Below are 16,981 nucleotides of genomic sequence, written 5' to 3' on the forward strand. Positions count from 1 at the left end.
TCATAAAAGGGAAATTCCCTAATTACAAATGTCAGGTGTAAATCATGATTTCATTGTTCTTTATGTTTATAATTGAGAGTAGTGCTGTGCTGATCAATGTGAGTAGATTTTAAAAGAATTTTGACGTACAACGTGCAAGTAGGCATACATTTATTAGTATTCCACATTTATGGAGTTATTGTAGTCGGTATTCTTGGAATGACAAACCAGCTACAGAAAATAGTTTAGACCCATACCGCCTATGGCCTATCCCTGTATAACTTTAGTCCACATAAAATTGGGGTCTAATCCAGTGGATTCAACCGGTTCTTAAAATTTTAATGACCTCCACGAACCGGTTGTTAACAAGCGTATGTATAGGCCTATGCGTATATCGGCCCCGGGTCAATATGGCATGCTATTGTTTATTTTTCAATATTGTCTGTGGGAGAATGAAAAATAAAATGCTAACCATTATAGCGTGATAAAACAACAATTGATGACAGATTAAACATTGTTAGATAGGATTATCAAAGTAAAAGAGCCTTATTTCTTTGTTTATATTTTACAGATTTATAGTTCTTATATAAGCTACTACAACATTTACCTTGCATGTGTGCTTAGTTTTAGAGACTTGTGTCACATTACATTGTTCCTGAATTAAAACAAGAAAATCTTTGCAGTGGTTTTCAATGGCCAATGTTGAAAATGTATCGAACCGTTTAAAGAAGCTAGAAGACATTGAGAGAAAAATTACCATGGCGATACAGAGTGCGGGTAAGTAAGCACTCTACGCTTTGAAATTCCTTCATGGTCTTTGTTTAACTTTTTAGTGACTCCTGAGGATACTACTAACCTGTGACATAAACTTTTGATTTGGCAAACTACTTAGCTCGTAACTATCTTGTTGTATCATTATATGTTTGCATATGATATACAGGTTTCACTCTGCAAGAGTTGGCTAAAGACAAACCAGTTGAACGAACACTGGACAAACACACAAATGGTTTTATGCAGACATTGGATGAAGTTGAAACGGAATTAGCAACTCAAATCAGTTACTTATCACAAGTATGTAACACATTTTTGTTGTTTCATTTAATTGTACCATTATTTAAGTCTCCTATACTTCTACACTCCCATATCCCAGAATTGAGGAATTACTGGTATTACATCATTACTTCTCTTCTGCGTTATAACTTCTTCCCATTCAGGCCTTCATGTGGGAATGTAAGAGTAAATCAGATCCTTTTGTTTAAAAGTTCAAATAATTGTCTAGTTTCAGGAATGCACAGTGTAAAATATTCTTTAAATGTACATACTTGTGTAACATTTTTAAAGAGTGTTTTACAATATATGCAACCCTGGTTGGATTCCCAGTTGAGCTACGGAATGTAATACCCTCGAGCGTCATCGACGCTTGCTCCTGTTCAATGGTCCTGGTAAACACTGAACTGTTCCAATACAATATGAAAAAAAAATTCAAATAAAAAATGGGTGTGTCAACCAGAACTTGCACAAAAACAAGTTTAGTAATCGGGGCTTAAGCGGTGAGGAATCTTTGCTGACTTTAGTCATTCATCCAAAGACTTTCTTAAGTCTGGGGTTACAGGTTGTGATACAGTAGAATTCGCCTAATTTGTTAACTCAAGGGGATTAGAAAAAAATGACGAATTAGGCGAACTGACGAATTATGCTAATAGATCAAAACTGCTGTATAAGGACTCGTATACATGGAGCATTTATTTGCTGTTAACGCAGTGTGTGACGTTTATTGTTGAATACAGTGCTCTTACACAAAACACAAATTGTGCAGTACACAGAAAATGATACAGTACAGAGGATTTAGAACGCGTCTCACACTTCATCCTTCTATTAATCCTATACTGACCCTTTGTTTGTTTGGGATCTAACACACGCGTGTCGATCTAACTAATGATACTGCGTGAATTAATTCATGTTGCAGTAACCAACAAAGCTGTGAATAACACTTGAACGCATGAATCGAACCTGCGAATGACAAATTAGCCGAACAAAATGTTTCTCAGAGATATAAAGAGATGACAAATTGAGCGAATTTGACTATGACGAATTAAACGAACTGGAATGTACACAAAATATAGGAATTCTGCCAGGACCGACAAAAATGCGTAAACGATGACGAATGCTACTGTACCATAACACCAGTTTGTAACGTACACCAATGATGCATTGTTGGTTTTAAGGTTGCAACAAGTCAGCAACATGAAGGATCAAGTTATGCTTCCAGAAGAAATGCACAACTTTTAAACGAATCTATTCATCATGTGTCGAAACAAATTGATGAAATGGTTGATTCATGTGGGAAAATGGAGAACAAAACTAAAATGGCGACATAGCGAAAACAAGCAAATTTTGTCAAATGAACAGAAAATTTGTTTTTAAACAAAAAGTTGCTATGTCTAAAAACAAGGCGATTCTAAGTAGAATTCCCTTAGTATCATAAGCTGGTGATTTTCTGTAAACGGTGATTAAATGTTGTAGCTGTTAGCATCTAAATACCTCTACACATGTAATGCTTTAAGTATATAATTATGTAAAACCATGTCCAGTAAGCTTAGACTCACTGTTCAATAGTCGTTGCATTTTAAAATGCACTTTTTTAATAAAACCAGTAAAACTGTGCAGAAATGTTGGTGATTGTAGTCTAATGTAAAATTTATTGCTTGGTTTCAGAACCATTGTTGTCAAACTAAGTAAACAGCTTAATATTGGCAATGATCATCATGACTTAAGCTGAATCATAATTTTCAAAAATCGAGAAAACAAAATTGCCAAAAACTATCTAATGTGCCACGAAAATTGTTCCCTCACACCAACAGGGGATCACCCCAGTTTGAGCACCTTTCCTCTAATCACAAACAAACAGTGTCTCGACTGTGTGTGTACTGACGTGCACGGAGATTCATGCACCAGAATGTTCATATGTATGTGTTTTACAACAGGAAAATTTTTAATTGATTCACCAGATCCAAGTATAAATTAACTTCTTAGCATGCATGCAGATGAAATTAGAATATAACATATTATAATAGCAGTTGTACAAGCTTTTGGACAATACAGTTACAACTTTGCGTTTCGTCATGGTCATTATTAGAACTGAGAAATTATATGTGCAATTCAGGTGGAAGTACTTCAGCATTTTATTACTGAGAAACGGAATGCAGAGAAAAAAAATTGTTTTACTAAAAGTGTTTGTTTTGATAGTTCCACTTTGTCTATCTCAGTTCATATCATAAAGTAAATAAAACAGAAATACCATTTGTACGATTTAGCAACCAACCAAACCAAAACAACAACAAGAAAAAGCTTAGTACTTGTTTCAAACAATTCAATAAAATGCACAAAATCATTTTCCTATGATAAAAAAATTTTTCTTCAGGTTTCTAAGAATAATATATGTTGAGTTAATCTTTCTAAATGCTCTTCATTGTTAAATGAATAATTGATTTCTTTTTTATTTTTAACTGGCTTAATCATATTTGTTTCCATAAGATACGACCACCCTCGTCGTTGTATAGCTTCTATTGTATCAGCATCACTTAAACCTTGACAAAAACGATTTAAGCATGAAATTGTTTTACACCATTAGCTCACAGTGATATACATGCCTCGATTTTGCATAAAATAAAAACCTTAGATAAATTTTTAAAACACCACTGTTCTATTTGGTACCCCACCTAAAATATTTGCCATATATTGTAGTTTGATAGAAGTGTAACCACCTGCCACCAGATTGAGGCAGTGTTCTTGCACGTCAACTTTGTATTGATGCATGATCCTCTTTACTGTTCCACTCCACTCATATGCATTCACACCAGCGTGAACACCTTTAAAGAAAACACACGCACCATATGAGGAGCTTTTCACTATGGGTCTATAATGCTTTCCCAAAACTGATTTCTTTATGTAAAAATGTCCCACACTTGCCAGACTTCAGATATAGAGATAATGTACTTAACTTTAAAAATGTCCATGTCGTAAAATGGAAACTTCCACATCTATACAGGCAAGATTGGACTTGCAAATTTTTACATACTACCCGTAAAAATTCTTTTTGAAAACAACAAATTTATAAGTTATAGAGTATATATATTTATATATACAAAAACCTGCATAATCATGTTTCCAAGCAGATTTTCCAACTGTCCAAACAGCCTGTAGCTCTGCATCTCCATTTTTGATGTCAAAAGGAATTCTTTGCCATAAAAACTTGGCATTTATAACATCCTTGTTCAGCAGATAAAGTGCCAGAAATTCTCTGTAGACTTCAGCTGTTAGCTTGCCTTGTGGGGAATCTAGTTCCTGATTTTCGATTACTTCAAGTCGTTTTAATGCTTCATCGTGTGAGTAGCTTGCGGATAGTTCAGTTGACTCTGAATCCATCATTAGAGAGAGACCTAGCATATGTTGTGTGACAAGGCCACTATATTACATTTCACCCTACCACCCTAATACTTGAATGAATATGTATTGGTATCCAAGCCTACCTTTTGGTTCAGCCTGTGAAATTACAAAAACACCTGCATCATTAAGATGAGGTAGTATTAAATTACTTTTTGGCATAAATTAAAGAACACAATCAATATTATTGAAATGGTTGTATGGCTGTTTACAAGTTTGACTTGCATTGATTCCTGGCTCTTGGCCAAACTGCAAAGTATGGTCGTTTTCAACAATATCTTGGGTGCGCCAAACAAACAAATATGGCAAACAGGGCTGCGCAAAAACGCTTGAACGAAATAAAACTGCACACATAAGTATGTATTTATGTAGTAATGTACACAGTTCGTCTCATTCAATTTTTAAACCAATTGAAAACTGAGTGCACAGAAGTTCTATTCACAGCATTAAATGCAAAATTATGCACCTCAAGTGCGCCACTTAAGCTTGAGCAAAACAATATTGAGTGCGCCTATGCCAAACTCTGCAGTCTGTGATCTTGGGCCTGTATGATCTACCGTATGTCCGTTAGTATTTTTTCTACTGTCTGTTGTGACTATAGTAGCATGAAGTTACAAAACACAGGTTGGCAGCTCATAATTCATTCAGAAACCACCTGTATAAGATACAACAACTCTTCATAAAATACATCAAGCAAATGGTGGACTGGCGAGTACCACGAATAATTAAAATGCATGCGGTCGTTCTCGAATTTTTAGTGTAGTCTAAAACACAGTCCATACATTCATTTACAATCCGTGTTTCATTAACAAACTAACAATACTTAACGGACTGATTCAATTTAAAATTGAGCATAAGCACAGACGGCCAATCTGCAACTATGCAATAAAGCTGCTTGATGAACTAAAAAGCTAAAACTAATAAAAGATCTTCTAAAGCAGGGGTGGCCAACCAGTCAGAGACTAAGAGCCTCACTTCTTACTGTGTTAACCGCAAAGAGCCACATCATATACATTATGATTTATGACGTTTTTTCTTATTGCGTCATAATACTGCATCAGATATTGTTTCAGTTGCATATAATCTTTATTCTGGGTCAAACTCTGATGTAATCAGTCATTATTTAGCAAATATCAATTGAACATTTGCCAGTAGAGACTACTTTTCTGTATTATTTATCTGCCTAAAATGGGTAAAATGTGCTCTCTTTCGGAGGTTCAATATGAACGAAAGAGCCGCAGTCGGCTCGCCAGCCGCGGGTTGGCCAGGCCTGCTCTAAAGAGTGAAAACTGAAATTTTGTTTTGTGAAAGGGTTTTCACCTAACAATGTGATCAGAATAAACATCTTATCTATGTAAACATATGATGTCCATGTTAGTATCAGATATCTGAGTCAAAGATCATAGAAAAAAACAAAAAAAAAATTTCTATTAAATTTCGTCACACATTCAGAAAAATATGTTTTGAATAATATGTAACACACTTTTTCATAAAATACGTTAGGCTGGAACTTCTTGTAACATTATTACTTAACCTTTTGGTTTTCTAAGTTTAGGCATAAATTTATGATAAGCTGTACAGCCTAAAGCAGGTTTGTTAATAAAATTTATTGATTTATCACATATGCACATGTTTTAAATCAAAATTTTTCTAGACAAAAATTAAGTTTACCGGTTCCAGTAAAAAACAAAAAAAAATTGTAATTAATTGCAAAAGTTTCAACATAGTCAGACTTGTGGCGGATTGATCACAACACCGCCACATTATTGACAATTCTCTGTAGCTTAATTTATTTGCTTTTCCGAATGCTTTACGTTATTTGCATTGATTACATAGCTTTATACTCTGTTCACCGTTTCAAATTGCCTTAATTTGTTAATTTTGTTTTTTTATCGCAACGGCTATTTAAATACAGCTTTTACTTTTTTGTACGTGTTGGCCGATCGATCTATCTCCACACCACATCTACATATCTGCGAATGTGCAAATCTCAGTTTCTTATATGTAGGCCTACTCCATAAAAAATGAGTGCAATTTTGCCTAAAATATGACACACAAAGTAAATTTGACTCTTTTGAAAACTGACTGAAAACTTCATCACGCAAAAGCTGAATGGAAAACTAATTCAAAAAGAAGTTTATCTTACAAATTTACCTCGTATATCAAAAGGTCTAACTAACTGAAGAAATTGGTGAACGCCTTGTCATTATTAAGATAATTTTCGGCAATAATATGTCGCAAATTTTTTCTTTATCGCGATAGATTCGGCAAAAATATTTGCGTTATTTAAGCTATCAAAGAATACTTAGAGACTTAGCCACGTATATGGTTTTATATCGGTAACACAATCTTTATCCTTCGATTGATAAACTCGGCGATGATTCCTCATCGTTTCAGCCCCGGTTAACCAGTTTGTCTTTGTGCAATTTCAGATTGTCACGTCACACGTTATTCTATTTGAGTTGCTGTTATGTTGCCTGAATATGAAACTGTTTATCGGTTCCGCTGAACAGGACCGAGGGTGCCGAGGCGCGTGTTAGTTTTACTTAGGCCTATAGGTGTGAACATTTTGCATACTACTCTTGTTATAGAAAAAAAAGCTTACAACCTACAGAGTTATTTTGAACTTTAAGCAAGAAAAATTGTAAAAACTTCGATCAAAGAGATCAAAAGTAATTATGTGAATCCAATACCATGAATTAATTGTAGGAACTATCCAAAGTTTACAGCAAAAAATAAAGCTTTTAACGTCGAACAGCTATAGCTATCTAGCATATACCTGAATTTGTGGTTTCTATTGATGCACATCCGGCAGCAATTGCAAGGAAGCTTACATCAAACAGCTCCTTTTCTCTGACGTCGACCTTATGTTAATGACAACATTTATGAATAACTGCCACTGTTATTGTTGACAGAACAGTCCCTATTAGAAAGGCTGTGCTCTCGCGATACGTCTTATAACGAAGATCAAACATCTGCAGATTTATTAGCAGAAAACTAATGTACTGTAGCCGATGTTACTTTCTTTTATTATTGTTCATGTTTGTTTTTATACGCCGTTACGCAAAGCTTCGCGTGTAGCTATAACTAAATAAGTATCTGAAAATTTAATAAAAAACCAACAGCACAGACGTAATTAGCTATCGAGATTATGTTTACAGATCATATGTCGTCTAAGTATGACGAGTGTTGAAGAATGACTCAATCATGCAGATGCATCAGGCCAAAACATATATTTCATTTTTTGTATGTCACTGGCAGTTTGAAACTGATCAAAACAGCCTGGAAAGCTAACATTCAGGCGCCAGACGTAGCTCTGGTTGTAGAAAGAGACTTGCATCAACTGTTAGGCTATCATACAATATGGGAATCGTGTATTTATAGGCCCTTGGTATATTTATATATTGTTAACGCTGTTAAATTGTTAACGCCGTTAAAAATAATGAGTGATCAAGATATTACACAACTTGACGCCACCTTAGACGAGCTCGACGATATTTATCAAACACTGAAGTTTAGTCGCGATCAGGCAGCAAAAACCAGCATCAAAGCTGATGAATCTTTCAAAGTCGATAACTCTTTCGACCTTCTCAAGTTTGACATCACCAAAGTTGATTGTGACGTTGTCGACGCAGGAATCCCTACACCGCGGTCGCGGGTAAAGAGGAAAATCCCAACCGAAGCTGATGTTGACACAAATGATGCAATAATCAATTTGGATAATAATGACGGCACAAATGATGCCTTACAGGTACATTATGTTACAGTAAGTTGACATTTACAGTACGTATGTGTGAGAAAAATTGCACACCTTATTAAACGTATGTGAGACGGAGCCCACAGTCTGTTTCTACAAAGTAGTTCATAACAAGCTTTCTTTCATGTCATGTAAATGTCGCCTAAGTTCGACTGATCAATTAACTTACTTGCATAATGTGCCATTGTAACCTAACTTCCACGTTGTGGTATCATATCCTCATTTCAATTAAATCAACAAATATGACCTTTAAACAAAGTTGCAATACGGTTCATATTCTTAGATTTTTGGGTATTTTGAAGTTAAGCAAAACTGTCTGAAATGTAATTTGAGCTTATGTATGAGTAATGTGTTTCTTTACTTCTGTGCTTATTTAGAATTATTCTTTTTTAACCTTTATAGCACGTGTGCTTTATAACGTATGTTTACGCATTCTCAGCTATTTTGTACATAAATTACGGTAATTTAGCAAATCGAAGAACTGTAAGACACTATAGTTGTACGTTTCACTGTGCGCAATTTCGGGTGAACAAGTGTCATTTATTGTTTGGTTGAAAGTTTAAAAAACACATCATCATGACTGCATGGAAGTAGTGAAATAAATATGTCAGTGCTATTGACCCTTCGTAAACGCTCACCTGTCTGGGTTATAGGCAGGGTTGCCATACCGTCCTTATTTTTAAGATTTGTCCTTATTTTAAAGGTCCGTGTCTTAGAAAATATGTTTGTACTTTTTTTTCTAAAAAATGTCCTTATTTTCACTTGCGTCCTTAGGCACAGGTTCGTATTTTGGGCATTTTGACACCTATAGTATACCATTTTGTACCAATGAGATACCAAAATTAAGAACATGCAGATACCGGGAGTGTCTTGTTTTTTTTTTTTTTTTTTTTTTTTAGGAACATTGATTGCTTTCTTCTGTTGTGCCCTGTTTAAGGTGGTATTCGTCTTTCGTTTCCTAGTCGTCCTTATTTTTGAGTTGAGACCGATGGCAACCCTGGTTAGGATATGCCGCGTGTTTCTTGCTTGGTATACTTTTTGATAAAAAGTACAGCAAAAGCAACCTGCGCCTTTAAAGTTGTTTAAAGGGTCAAACACTTTTATGACTACACGTGATATTGATAACCATTACCCTTATGTGAGATGATATGTCACTCATTGCTTCGCCTGAATTTGCATCACATATTCAGAATTCTATTTTGCACAAAACAGCATGATATTGTGTCCACTTTACACAAACATTTGTCTTGCGTAACAGAGTAAACTGTCAAAAACGCATATAACGAAACCAATAACACTCGCACTTGCCTCAATTTGGAGCTGTGAAACATCTTTCGACATTTTCTGTTAATGTTGGCACATAAAGTATATCTAAAAAAAGATTTCTCCGTATAAAGTTAGTTAAAAACACAAAGCAATTTTTTGGCAAGCAAGTGCAATTCTGTAAACGTGCCTCATTTTACGCAAACAGAAGTTTAACGTATTTAGATAAAGCCTATTTTCAACGGTACCTCTCCGTTTTTCTTTAGAACAATCCCGTTAAAAAACATGAAGGTTATGAAGAGATAGTACTTCCCGTCACACCACTTCATACCGAATCAAAAAGGTTGGCAGCGTCTTTGTTCTTATTAATAATTTTGTTTGATCTAAGTCATTCCTCTTGCTATGACATAAAAAAATCATGTATTATTATTTGTTGGAAGCAGAGACACCGTGGTTAATATAACTTTTCCACCTCCACCAAACTATGATCCTCCCCCAATTCGTGATAAAACAAACAACAGCAGCGGTGCTTCTTTGGATGAAGAAGATTATGACCCACCTTCTGGGAAGGAAGACAGTCCAGACCAGGTGAGCGAGTTTAGTTGTTGTTGGGTAATCATTTGCTATATTACAATTTTTCGCACTTTGAACTGTTAGTGTATAATATTCTTTTATTGTGACCATGAAGTTTGTAAAGTATTTGAACTGGACAACAGACCGTAATTTAGGGGTTCCATATACCGGTACCTACATACATATATGAATAACAAAATGTGACATGGCAAAATCAATTTTAAGGCTTTGTTAATATACGGGAAGCTGTTTATTAGCTCAGTGTGTTCAAGCTTATCACTCGTTTTCTTTATATTTTCTGATAACACGTAACGTAGCAAAACTCTTTTTTGCGTTCACACAGGTATATGACAATGTAGCTGTAGAGAACAATGACGACATACCTGATTATGACGACATCCCGGAAGAGCTTGAAGAAGTTGTTGTTGCCCCTGGTTACACTGACGAAGCGACATTGCAGTATCCCACAGCCGTAGTGTTGCGACACCAGACGACACCATTGTACAGCCAAGTGGATAGAAAATCAAAAGCAAAATCATCTGGGAGAGGTCAGTAGCCCGGAACTTTGAATTATTTGTCTTCATTAAAGATCTCCTTTTTCTGTTTTGTGGTAGACATTGGCCTGATATTATTCGCATTTCGGTATCTACTGTGATGTATAGATTGCCGTTTCATATAGCTTACGTGGTCCATGGTTACGCTGTTGTAGCTGCTTATGGTGTAACTGTGGTCATCTTTTTGTCGGGTTAGACATTGTCCTTCAGATGAACCACTTTAGTTCGAACAACGCAAAGGACATCGAAAATGACGAAAACGTTACCGAGGAAACAGCAGTGTTGGGTACGCGGGTAGTTGTTATAATTACTGATGTACTGTAATAAGCACACGACTCACTAAATAGTTAAGGTGTTAAAAGCTAGCAATTTAAAAAAGTTTGAGAAAAGATAGGCGTAGCATACTAGTACAGTGATCGCAGCTTTCAAGAATAATATTTTGAAATGATTTTGATCTATATCAGATACAGAAGATGCTCGGTACACAAATGAAAATCCTCCAATACCCGCACCTCGCCGCATCGAATCATTATCATCGGACGCAGAATGGAGTGACGACACAACTGATAACAAGTTTGTTATGTAACGCTTACAGTAACGTCTTGGTATATAGTTTGTAGTCATTGTTTGAACATTCGAGGACTTCCTGAAGATGAAATTAAGATGGTTAGTCACACTTCTGACGTGCATTTAAATAATTGCATCATTGTAGGTCTTTAGCTGGTGAAAAGGCCAAAGGAGTCACCTTTTCTTCCGAGCCTACGTCAGGATCAACACAATCGATCATAGACGCAACACAAAGCGAGTACATGCGAAATAAAACGGGTACGATTTGGAGAGATACATAAAAAGTTTGATTAAACCCAGGACTTTTCAACTCACAGACGTTGGTTGAATCGTCCTTGCTTGAAACGTTCTTGGATTGGATCGACCTGAAACCATATAGTCTAAATCGATGTTTTCTAATGCAAAAACTATGTTAAGTAAATTTTTTGTTTACATTTTAGCGAAAGGCCGAGACAGGGAGTGGTATTGCTATTTGGCCATGCTTATCGCCATTGTTTTCCTCATCGGTCTTTTTATTTTCATGTTTATCTCTTACATCTATGTTGGTAAGCAAATCGTGTTGGCAAGCCCTGATATATATTTACTGTTTGCAATACTGAACACTCAACCAGTATAGAATGCAGTTGCTGTTTCCCATCCAGTATAGTTTCGCTGATATCTTTTATAATTTGTGTTTTAAACGGTTTTTATTCAGCTAAATGTGCTTAAAAGTTAACTGTATTTGTACTTTGTAATGAAGGCTATAGCAAACAGTTACGTAATGTATAAGCATTGCCGATGATACGTTTCACCTTATACGGGAAATCATCTTTATATAAAAGCAACGGAAATAGGATACACATAGTGACATATATTGTTTTAACTAAACACTTTATTCTAGGAACTGTCAGCCAAAATGCGCTTAATGAAGCTTTGAACCGTGGTTCTGGTAAGTACATTATATAGATATTGTGACAATGTAGGCTATACTGTTGTACAATGTATTTGAACTTTTTAGAAACTAAACAGTAATTTCTTTTCTTTAGGGAGATGATTTCAATTTGTTATACGTAGAAACTCACAGACGTACAGCGACTAAGGTTTACCCTAAGCAATATCTCCCGTTTGGCCTCACCCCTGTGGCAGCTTCTGTTATAGGCGATTCAAGTATTTTTCTTTATGCAAGATGTATATATGGTCAGAACTGTGCCTATGTGTTATACCAATATCTTTGACAGACCATACTTCAAAGTGCGTTTTGCTCTAAGTTTGTCTTGAATCAAAGTGTGTTTAAAATAAATGTATAAAATGGCTTTATAAAGACAAATGCTTTGCAATATCGGGCGCGTTTTTCGACAGACCAACTGCGAGAATGAAAGCAATGGTTTATATATTTATAAGCGTAAGAAAATGCATTGACAAGTGGACAGTCTCAAGGAACGAGGTAGTTGCAGAAAGGTTTGCCGAAATCTCGCGGTTAAAAGATTCGATGCATTTTTCGTAACAAACAAATAGCGATGATTATAAGAAGAGCAAGAAAAGAAAGAAAAATCATGCCAATTACGGCAAGCCAGCTAATTTCCAGGTAACGATGCTTTTTATTCACTTCTGTATCCCCATCCTCCAGGGAGCGATCTCCAGACTCCTCATCCGTTATTCCGTCAATGATGGAAGCATCATCGTCTAAGTAAATGGGTCCGACTGTCAAAGTTGCGTTATTTTTTGATGAATTCTTCTGAGCGTCAAGGGAACGTCTTCGTCGAGACCGGCTTGGACATTTCGTCTGGAAATTTTGACTTAGGCTAATAATATCTTTCGCCATAGCTGGCAATTTGAATAAAATTAATACAAAGACGTACATAACAGAATAAAGGTATCGAACAAGGCTGTGATAATGATTTATTGCTGCCTAAATCACAACGATTCTTGTAACTGTCTTACTATGCATGATTGATGATCAGTAAAGCAAACAGTGACATCACAGTGCAGATAGACGGCTGAGCTGTTTGAGAATCGAAAAACTCTAGAACTCCAATAGAAGTGAGACAAGTTTTTGGGATTTTCGATTTGAACAAAGTCAGTCACAGGACAGCTAGAAAATAGACGAAGTTTTCTCATAGAGCAAACGATCAATTTAGTGCAAAATCTTTATTTTTTTGATAATCAAGATTCAAGACGATTGAACTATAACAGTAACACTTACTAGTATTTCAGAAAGAAAAACTGATGATGTTTTGCATCTTCTACGGGAGTCGCCCAACATTTTTCTACTTCAATTACAGCAGTCGGTGGACCTTCTAACAAACGCACGCCTACGTACAGCCTAAAAGCATAAATGCCCGTGACTAAAATATTACACAACTAGAGAATTTTCGAAATGGGTGTTAAGCAAATACGTAAAGAACAGAATATAAGCTTCGTCATGTACAGAAATGGTATATATAGGACATATTGTAACTTACGTTTCATGCATCTTCAGTCGCGGTGGTCTAGTACGCAATTCACTGAATGAAGGTCCTTTGAACAAAAACATTCCGACAGAAAATTCTCCGAAACCAGTAGCGGAGACATCAGTGTCAATTACTATTCGACGAACTTGACTACAAAACGTGAACTTTTAAGACTAAGTTAGTAAGATTCGTCCACTTTCGTTGGCATGGTATGGAATCACAATGTATACCCCTTGGACTGAGAAAAAGTCTTTGCACGACTTAAACTCGGCGATAATTCCTCATCTCTCGAGCACCGGTTACCAAGCTTGACTTTGCGCAATTTCCGATTGATACACACATTTTTATTTGGTTTATCGATTTTTTGATGCTATGTTGCCCAAACTTGAAACTGTTCGTCATACCACGGAACAGAAGCAAGCGACCTCATAACACCCAAGTTTATTACAAGGGTGGCGGCACTGTTAGGTATCGAACATAGACGACATTATAGCATGCCAAGCGCTCTAACCACTCGGCTACCGAGCCGGAAAATATGTTAAAATAATGTAACATGATTAACACATTAGAACATAAAATGCACTTAACTTTGGTTCTATAGGAGCACCGTGCTGTAGCATTATACACTGTGCGTTCAAGTTACTAATTAAGTTATCCCGATTGTTTAATATCCAGCCTTTCCTTTTTACCTTATGGTTGGTAAATAGTGAAACTCTTTATCAATGCTTTCCTTCGTAAGTGAAACTAAGTAGGCTAAAGGGTACGCGCAATCAAATGGCAGGACGTAGTTATAGTACTGGCCAACTCTCACGTTAGGGAAGGCGGGATCAGCCAGATCTGACGTCACAAGGCTATTTCCATAAATCACGTCGGTAGCAGTCTGCAAAGCATATTACGAACTGAACAAATTTTCTTTTCAGTGACAAAAGTTATGCATAAAATTAGTTTGAACTAAAATTGCTGTACGATGGCACATGGCAAGACTACTAATATTACTGCAGCCTTCACAAACATATAGATTTGCTACGTAACGCCTGTATAGGCTAATAAAGTGAGTTTACTGTCCACCGACAAATATCAATATATCATACATATTTTCATTGGCCATAAACCTACTAAATTCATGGTGCTGCCGCAGGTCATGAAACCCTTGGTCGTGCAAAGAATTTTGTGGTCATCTGCGGCTGTCGGATCTGATACAAGGTCATCATCACAGCTTTCGCTGAAGCTCAAAGAAGTAAAATTGGCATAATGTATTCCCCTGTCTTGATAAAACGTTCGGGATATAGCGACGCACATGTACTCAGGTAGGCACATGACCTTAACTAAAAAAGAGTTAAGTAGTAAATGACAGGCTTTTATTGTGGTAAAAACCCTCTTTTCAATACGTTCAACAGCAGGGATGGGCCAAATCGAAAAAGATTTTGATTGGTAAGAATACGAATACTATATAACATAAATTCTAATATTCGTGCAATTTTCCATCCAGTCTGTGAGTTTTTTGCTCAATCAAAATAGCAGAAGAGCAAGGAAATCGTGGTTCAACTTTTCAACTTGCTGGCGACTGAAAGAAATCAACCTGCTTTTCGCTTTACGAGATTATTAGAAATAGATCCACTCTTAACCATTCCAATATTTTCAAGATCGATCATACAACTGAAAACGTGTTAGTGCTGTTTTCAGACTTCAAGCAAAATAAAAGGTTAGGCCAAAATGTGAACACAAGATTCGGAATTCTGAGAATAACAAAAAGAGAGTGACTACTTCATCCTAAGTACTGTAAGCTATTAGGTTACGCAGCCCATCAGGTGACTATTTCTCCGAAAGTAGGTCATCCAGCCGATAGTTAAAGATACGGCGGTTAGATTAGAAGAATGGATATGCAAAAGTCGATTTAAGCTAACGATTTAAGGCTTAGGTTAGGTTTAAATTACTCTGTTATAACATTTAAGTAAAGTTAACTAGAAACCATGAAAAATAGCTTCAAATCTACGATTGTTTCCAATCAAATAGTGACAGCCTTTCGTATTTCGCTAAATCAAAATAGCAGACGAGCAAAGAAATCATGCTTGAAATTATCAGCTTGTTTAAGCTGAAATAAATCGAGCTGCTTTTCGCTTGTACGAAATTATTGATTAAAAATTGGTATAGAGTAGACCAGGGCTTCCCAAACTTTTTTGCTCGCGACCCCTTTCAAACTTCTGAAGTTTTCCGCGACCCTTCACGTTTAAATTGATAAGCAGTGCGAAATATACATTAGTCATTAGTGACATTTATTGAGATGCAAAGACTGAATTCAAGCCACCAGTACTCAAAGCCTACTTACTACTTTACACATATGTAGGCTACTGCAAACAAAAAAGCACACACATTTATTCAGTGTGATTGGTCCGACTGCTTTCTGCTACAAAGCAAGTCCAGCCGTGGCTCAATATCTGTTAATGCTGGTCTCAAGGCGGTTTCTATGTTTATTAGGCTCGAAGTATATTTTGTTTTGATTGTATTTTGTACTTCGTGTAAAATTGGTATACGCTCTGCGACCCCTGAAGTTCGTTACGCGACCCCTTGCGGGGTCGCGACCCCCAGTTTGGGAAGCCCTGGAGTAGACCAATTCCTAACCAGTCCAATATGTTCCAGATCGACCATACAACTGCAAACTTGTAACTACTGAAAACGTTTTGTTGCTTATTTTTTGACTTTATGCAAACCAAAAGTTTAGGCCAGAATGTGTTCGCAAGATTCAGGATTCATTGGAATAACAAAAATGGTTGACATTTGTATTCCTGTTCGATTCGGCACATCCCTATGTTCAACAAAGTTAGCATGTAAAGTATTCAACATTTTTTTTACAAAATTAACTGTTGAGTGCAAGCAAGCGGTAAAAAGTTCCCACGACAACTACACTATATGGTTGCACTTTACATGATAAACGTTTCCAACAATCTCACCCCCTTCGGTAAGCAACTCATACTCCGTAGAATTATCTTCAGCCAAAAACGAGCCAATCTGAAGCTGAATTTCTTCTTTAGACGTTGCTACAACTTCTTCAACGGCCAAACGTAAAAGTACAAACACAGCTAAGCTCTTTCCCGTCAACATTCTGATGTAGCTGACAGGTTATCAGCTATAAAATGTTAAGCTTTTCACAAGACAGCCTTATATAAAAAAATTGCCTGGGAGGCGTTTAAAACGACTGGCCGCTGCCCTGGTTTTCTGCAGTCTACATGGCGCTATAATTACCGTTTTTTAAATAGTGTATTTACACATATACAGCGTTGTGTTTATAGAGTGATTTACAGCGTGGTCTGCCAATGGCCGGTGATACACACTGACAATAACACTCGAGCGACCGCGTTAAGCGGGTTTAAAGCTCGTCACAAAAAGACCTTTCATATCATTGACAAATGCTACTCCTT

The 16,981-nt window shown here is 36.4% G+C and overlaps 4 protein-coding genes across 4 annotated transcripts; 2 read left to right on the plus strand and 2 right to left on the minus strand.

Moving 5' to 3' along the window:
- Positions 1-531: 531 nt before the first annotated feature.
- On the plus strand, positions 532-3,568 carry LOC143464491 (mediator of RNA polymerase II transcription subunit 11-like). Its single transcript, XM_076962279.1, has 3 exons — positions 532-756; positions 920-1,050; positions 2,205-3,568. The coding sequence occupies exons 1-3, from the start codon at positions 672-674 to the stop codon at positions 2,355-2,357; spliced, it is 369 nt and encodes a 122-aa protein (XP_076818394.1). The 5' UTR covers positions 532-671; the 3' UTR covers positions 2,358-3,568.
- LOC143464483 (COP9 signalosome complex subunit 8-like) lies at positions 3,144-4,537 on the minus strand. Its single transcript, XM_076962266.1, has 3 exons — positions 4,131-4,537; positions 3,699-3,848; positions 3,144-3,566 (listed from the first exon to the last, which is right to left on the minus strand). The coding sequence occupies exons 1-3, from the start codon at positions 4,423-4,425 to the stop codon at positions 3,397-3,399; spliced, it is 615 nt and encodes a 204-aa protein (XP_076818381.1). The 5' UTR covers positions 4,426-4,537; the 3' UTR covers positions 3,144-3,396.
- Positions 4,538-7,371: 2,834 nt separating this feature from the next.
- LOC143447376 (uncharacterized) lies at positions 7,372-12,466 on the plus strand. The gene is made up of 10 exons (XM_076947453.1): positions 7,372-8,173; positions 9,709-9,785; positions 9,886-10,030; positions 10,359-10,563; positions 10,766-10,855; positions 11,034-11,142; positions 11,282-11,394; positions 11,577-11,681; positions 12,017-12,064; positions 12,162-12,466. Exons 1-10 carry the CDS (start codon positions 7,619-7,621, stop codon positions 12,167-12,169), a joined length of 1,455 nt encoding a protein of 484 aa, XP_076803568.1. The 5' UTR covers positions 7,372-7,618; the 3' UTR covers positions 12,170-12,466.
- Positions 12,467-12,488: 22 nt separating this feature from the next.
- LOC143447385 (uromodulin-like) lies at positions 12,489-16,907 on the minus strand. Its single transcript, XM_076947466.1, has 7 exons — positions 16,514-16,907; positions 14,682-14,890; positions 14,255-14,445; positions 13,578-13,715; positions 13,319-13,438; positions 13,057-13,207; positions 12,489-12,898 (listed from the first exon to the last, which is right to left on the minus strand). Exons 1-7 carry the CDS (start codon positions 16,662-16,664, stop codon positions 12,593-12,595), a joined length of 1,266 nt encoding a protein of 421 aa, XP_076803581.1. The 5' UTR covers positions 16,665-16,907; the 3' UTR covers positions 12,489-12,592.
- Positions 16,908-16,981: the final 74 nt, after the last annotated feature.

This window comes from Clavelina lepadiformis, chromosome 1 (assembly GCF_947623445.1).
Source record: "Clavelina lepadiformis chromosome 1, kaClaLepa1.1, whole genome shotgun sequence".
Taxonomy (NCBI): Eukaryota; Metazoa; Chordata; class Ascidiacea; order Aplousobranchia; family Clavelinidae; genus Clavelina; species Clavelina lepadiformis.

Excerpts from the sequence above, each read along its gene's own strand:
- LOC143464483 (XM_076962266.1), bottom strand. The coding sequence starts at position 4,425 with ATGCTAGGTCTCTCTCTAATGATGGATTCAGAGTCAACTGAACTATCC. Across the intron at positions 3,849-4,130 it reads TTGGAAACATGATTATGCAG|GTGTTCACGCTGGTGTGAAT; the intron begins GTTTTTGTATAT and ends TTTTCTTTAAAG. Across the intron at positions 3,567-3,698 it reads ATATATGGCAAATATTTTAG|GTTTAAGTGATGCTGATACA; the intron begins GTGGGGTACCAA and ends GTTTTTGTCAAG.
- LOC143464491 (XM_076962279.1), top strand. The coding sequence starts at position 672 with ATGGCCAATGTTGAAAATGTATCGAACCGTTTAAAGAAGCTAGAAGAC. Across the intron at positions 757-919 it reads CATGGCGATACAGAGTGCGG|GTTTCACTCTGCAAGAGTTG; the intron begins GTAAGTAAGCAC and ends TATGATATACAG. Across the intron at positions 1,051-2,204 it reads AAATCAGTTACTTATCACAA|GTTGCAACAAGTCAGCAACA; the intron begins GTATGTAACACA and ends GTTGGTTTTAAG.
- LOC143447376 (XM_076947453.1), top strand. The coding sequence starts at position 7,619 with ATGACTCAATCATGCAGATGCATCAGGCCAAAACATATATTTCATTTT. Across the intron at positions 10,031-10,358 it reads AGGAAGACAGTCCAGACCAG|GTATATGACAATGTAGCTGT; the intron begins GTGAGCGAGTTT and ends GCGTTCACACAG. Across the intron at positions 10,856-11,033 it reads CGAGGAAACAGCAGTGTTGG|ATACAGAAGATGCTCGGTAC; the intron begins GTACGCGGGTAG and ends GATCTATATCAG.
- LOC143447385 (XM_076947466.1), bottom strand. The coding sequence starts at position 16,664 with ATGTTGACGGGAAAGAGCTTAGCTGTGTTTGTACTTTTACGTTTGGCC. Across the intron at positions 14,446-14,681 it reads GCGGCAGCACCATGAATTTA|ACTGCTACCGACGTGATTTA; the intron begins GTAGGTTTATGG and ends TATGCTTTGCAG. Across the intron at positions 13,208-13,318 it reads TTTTTCTTTCTGAAATACTA|CTGTCCTGTGACTGACTTTG; the intron begins GTAAGTGTTACT and ends TCTATTTTCTAG.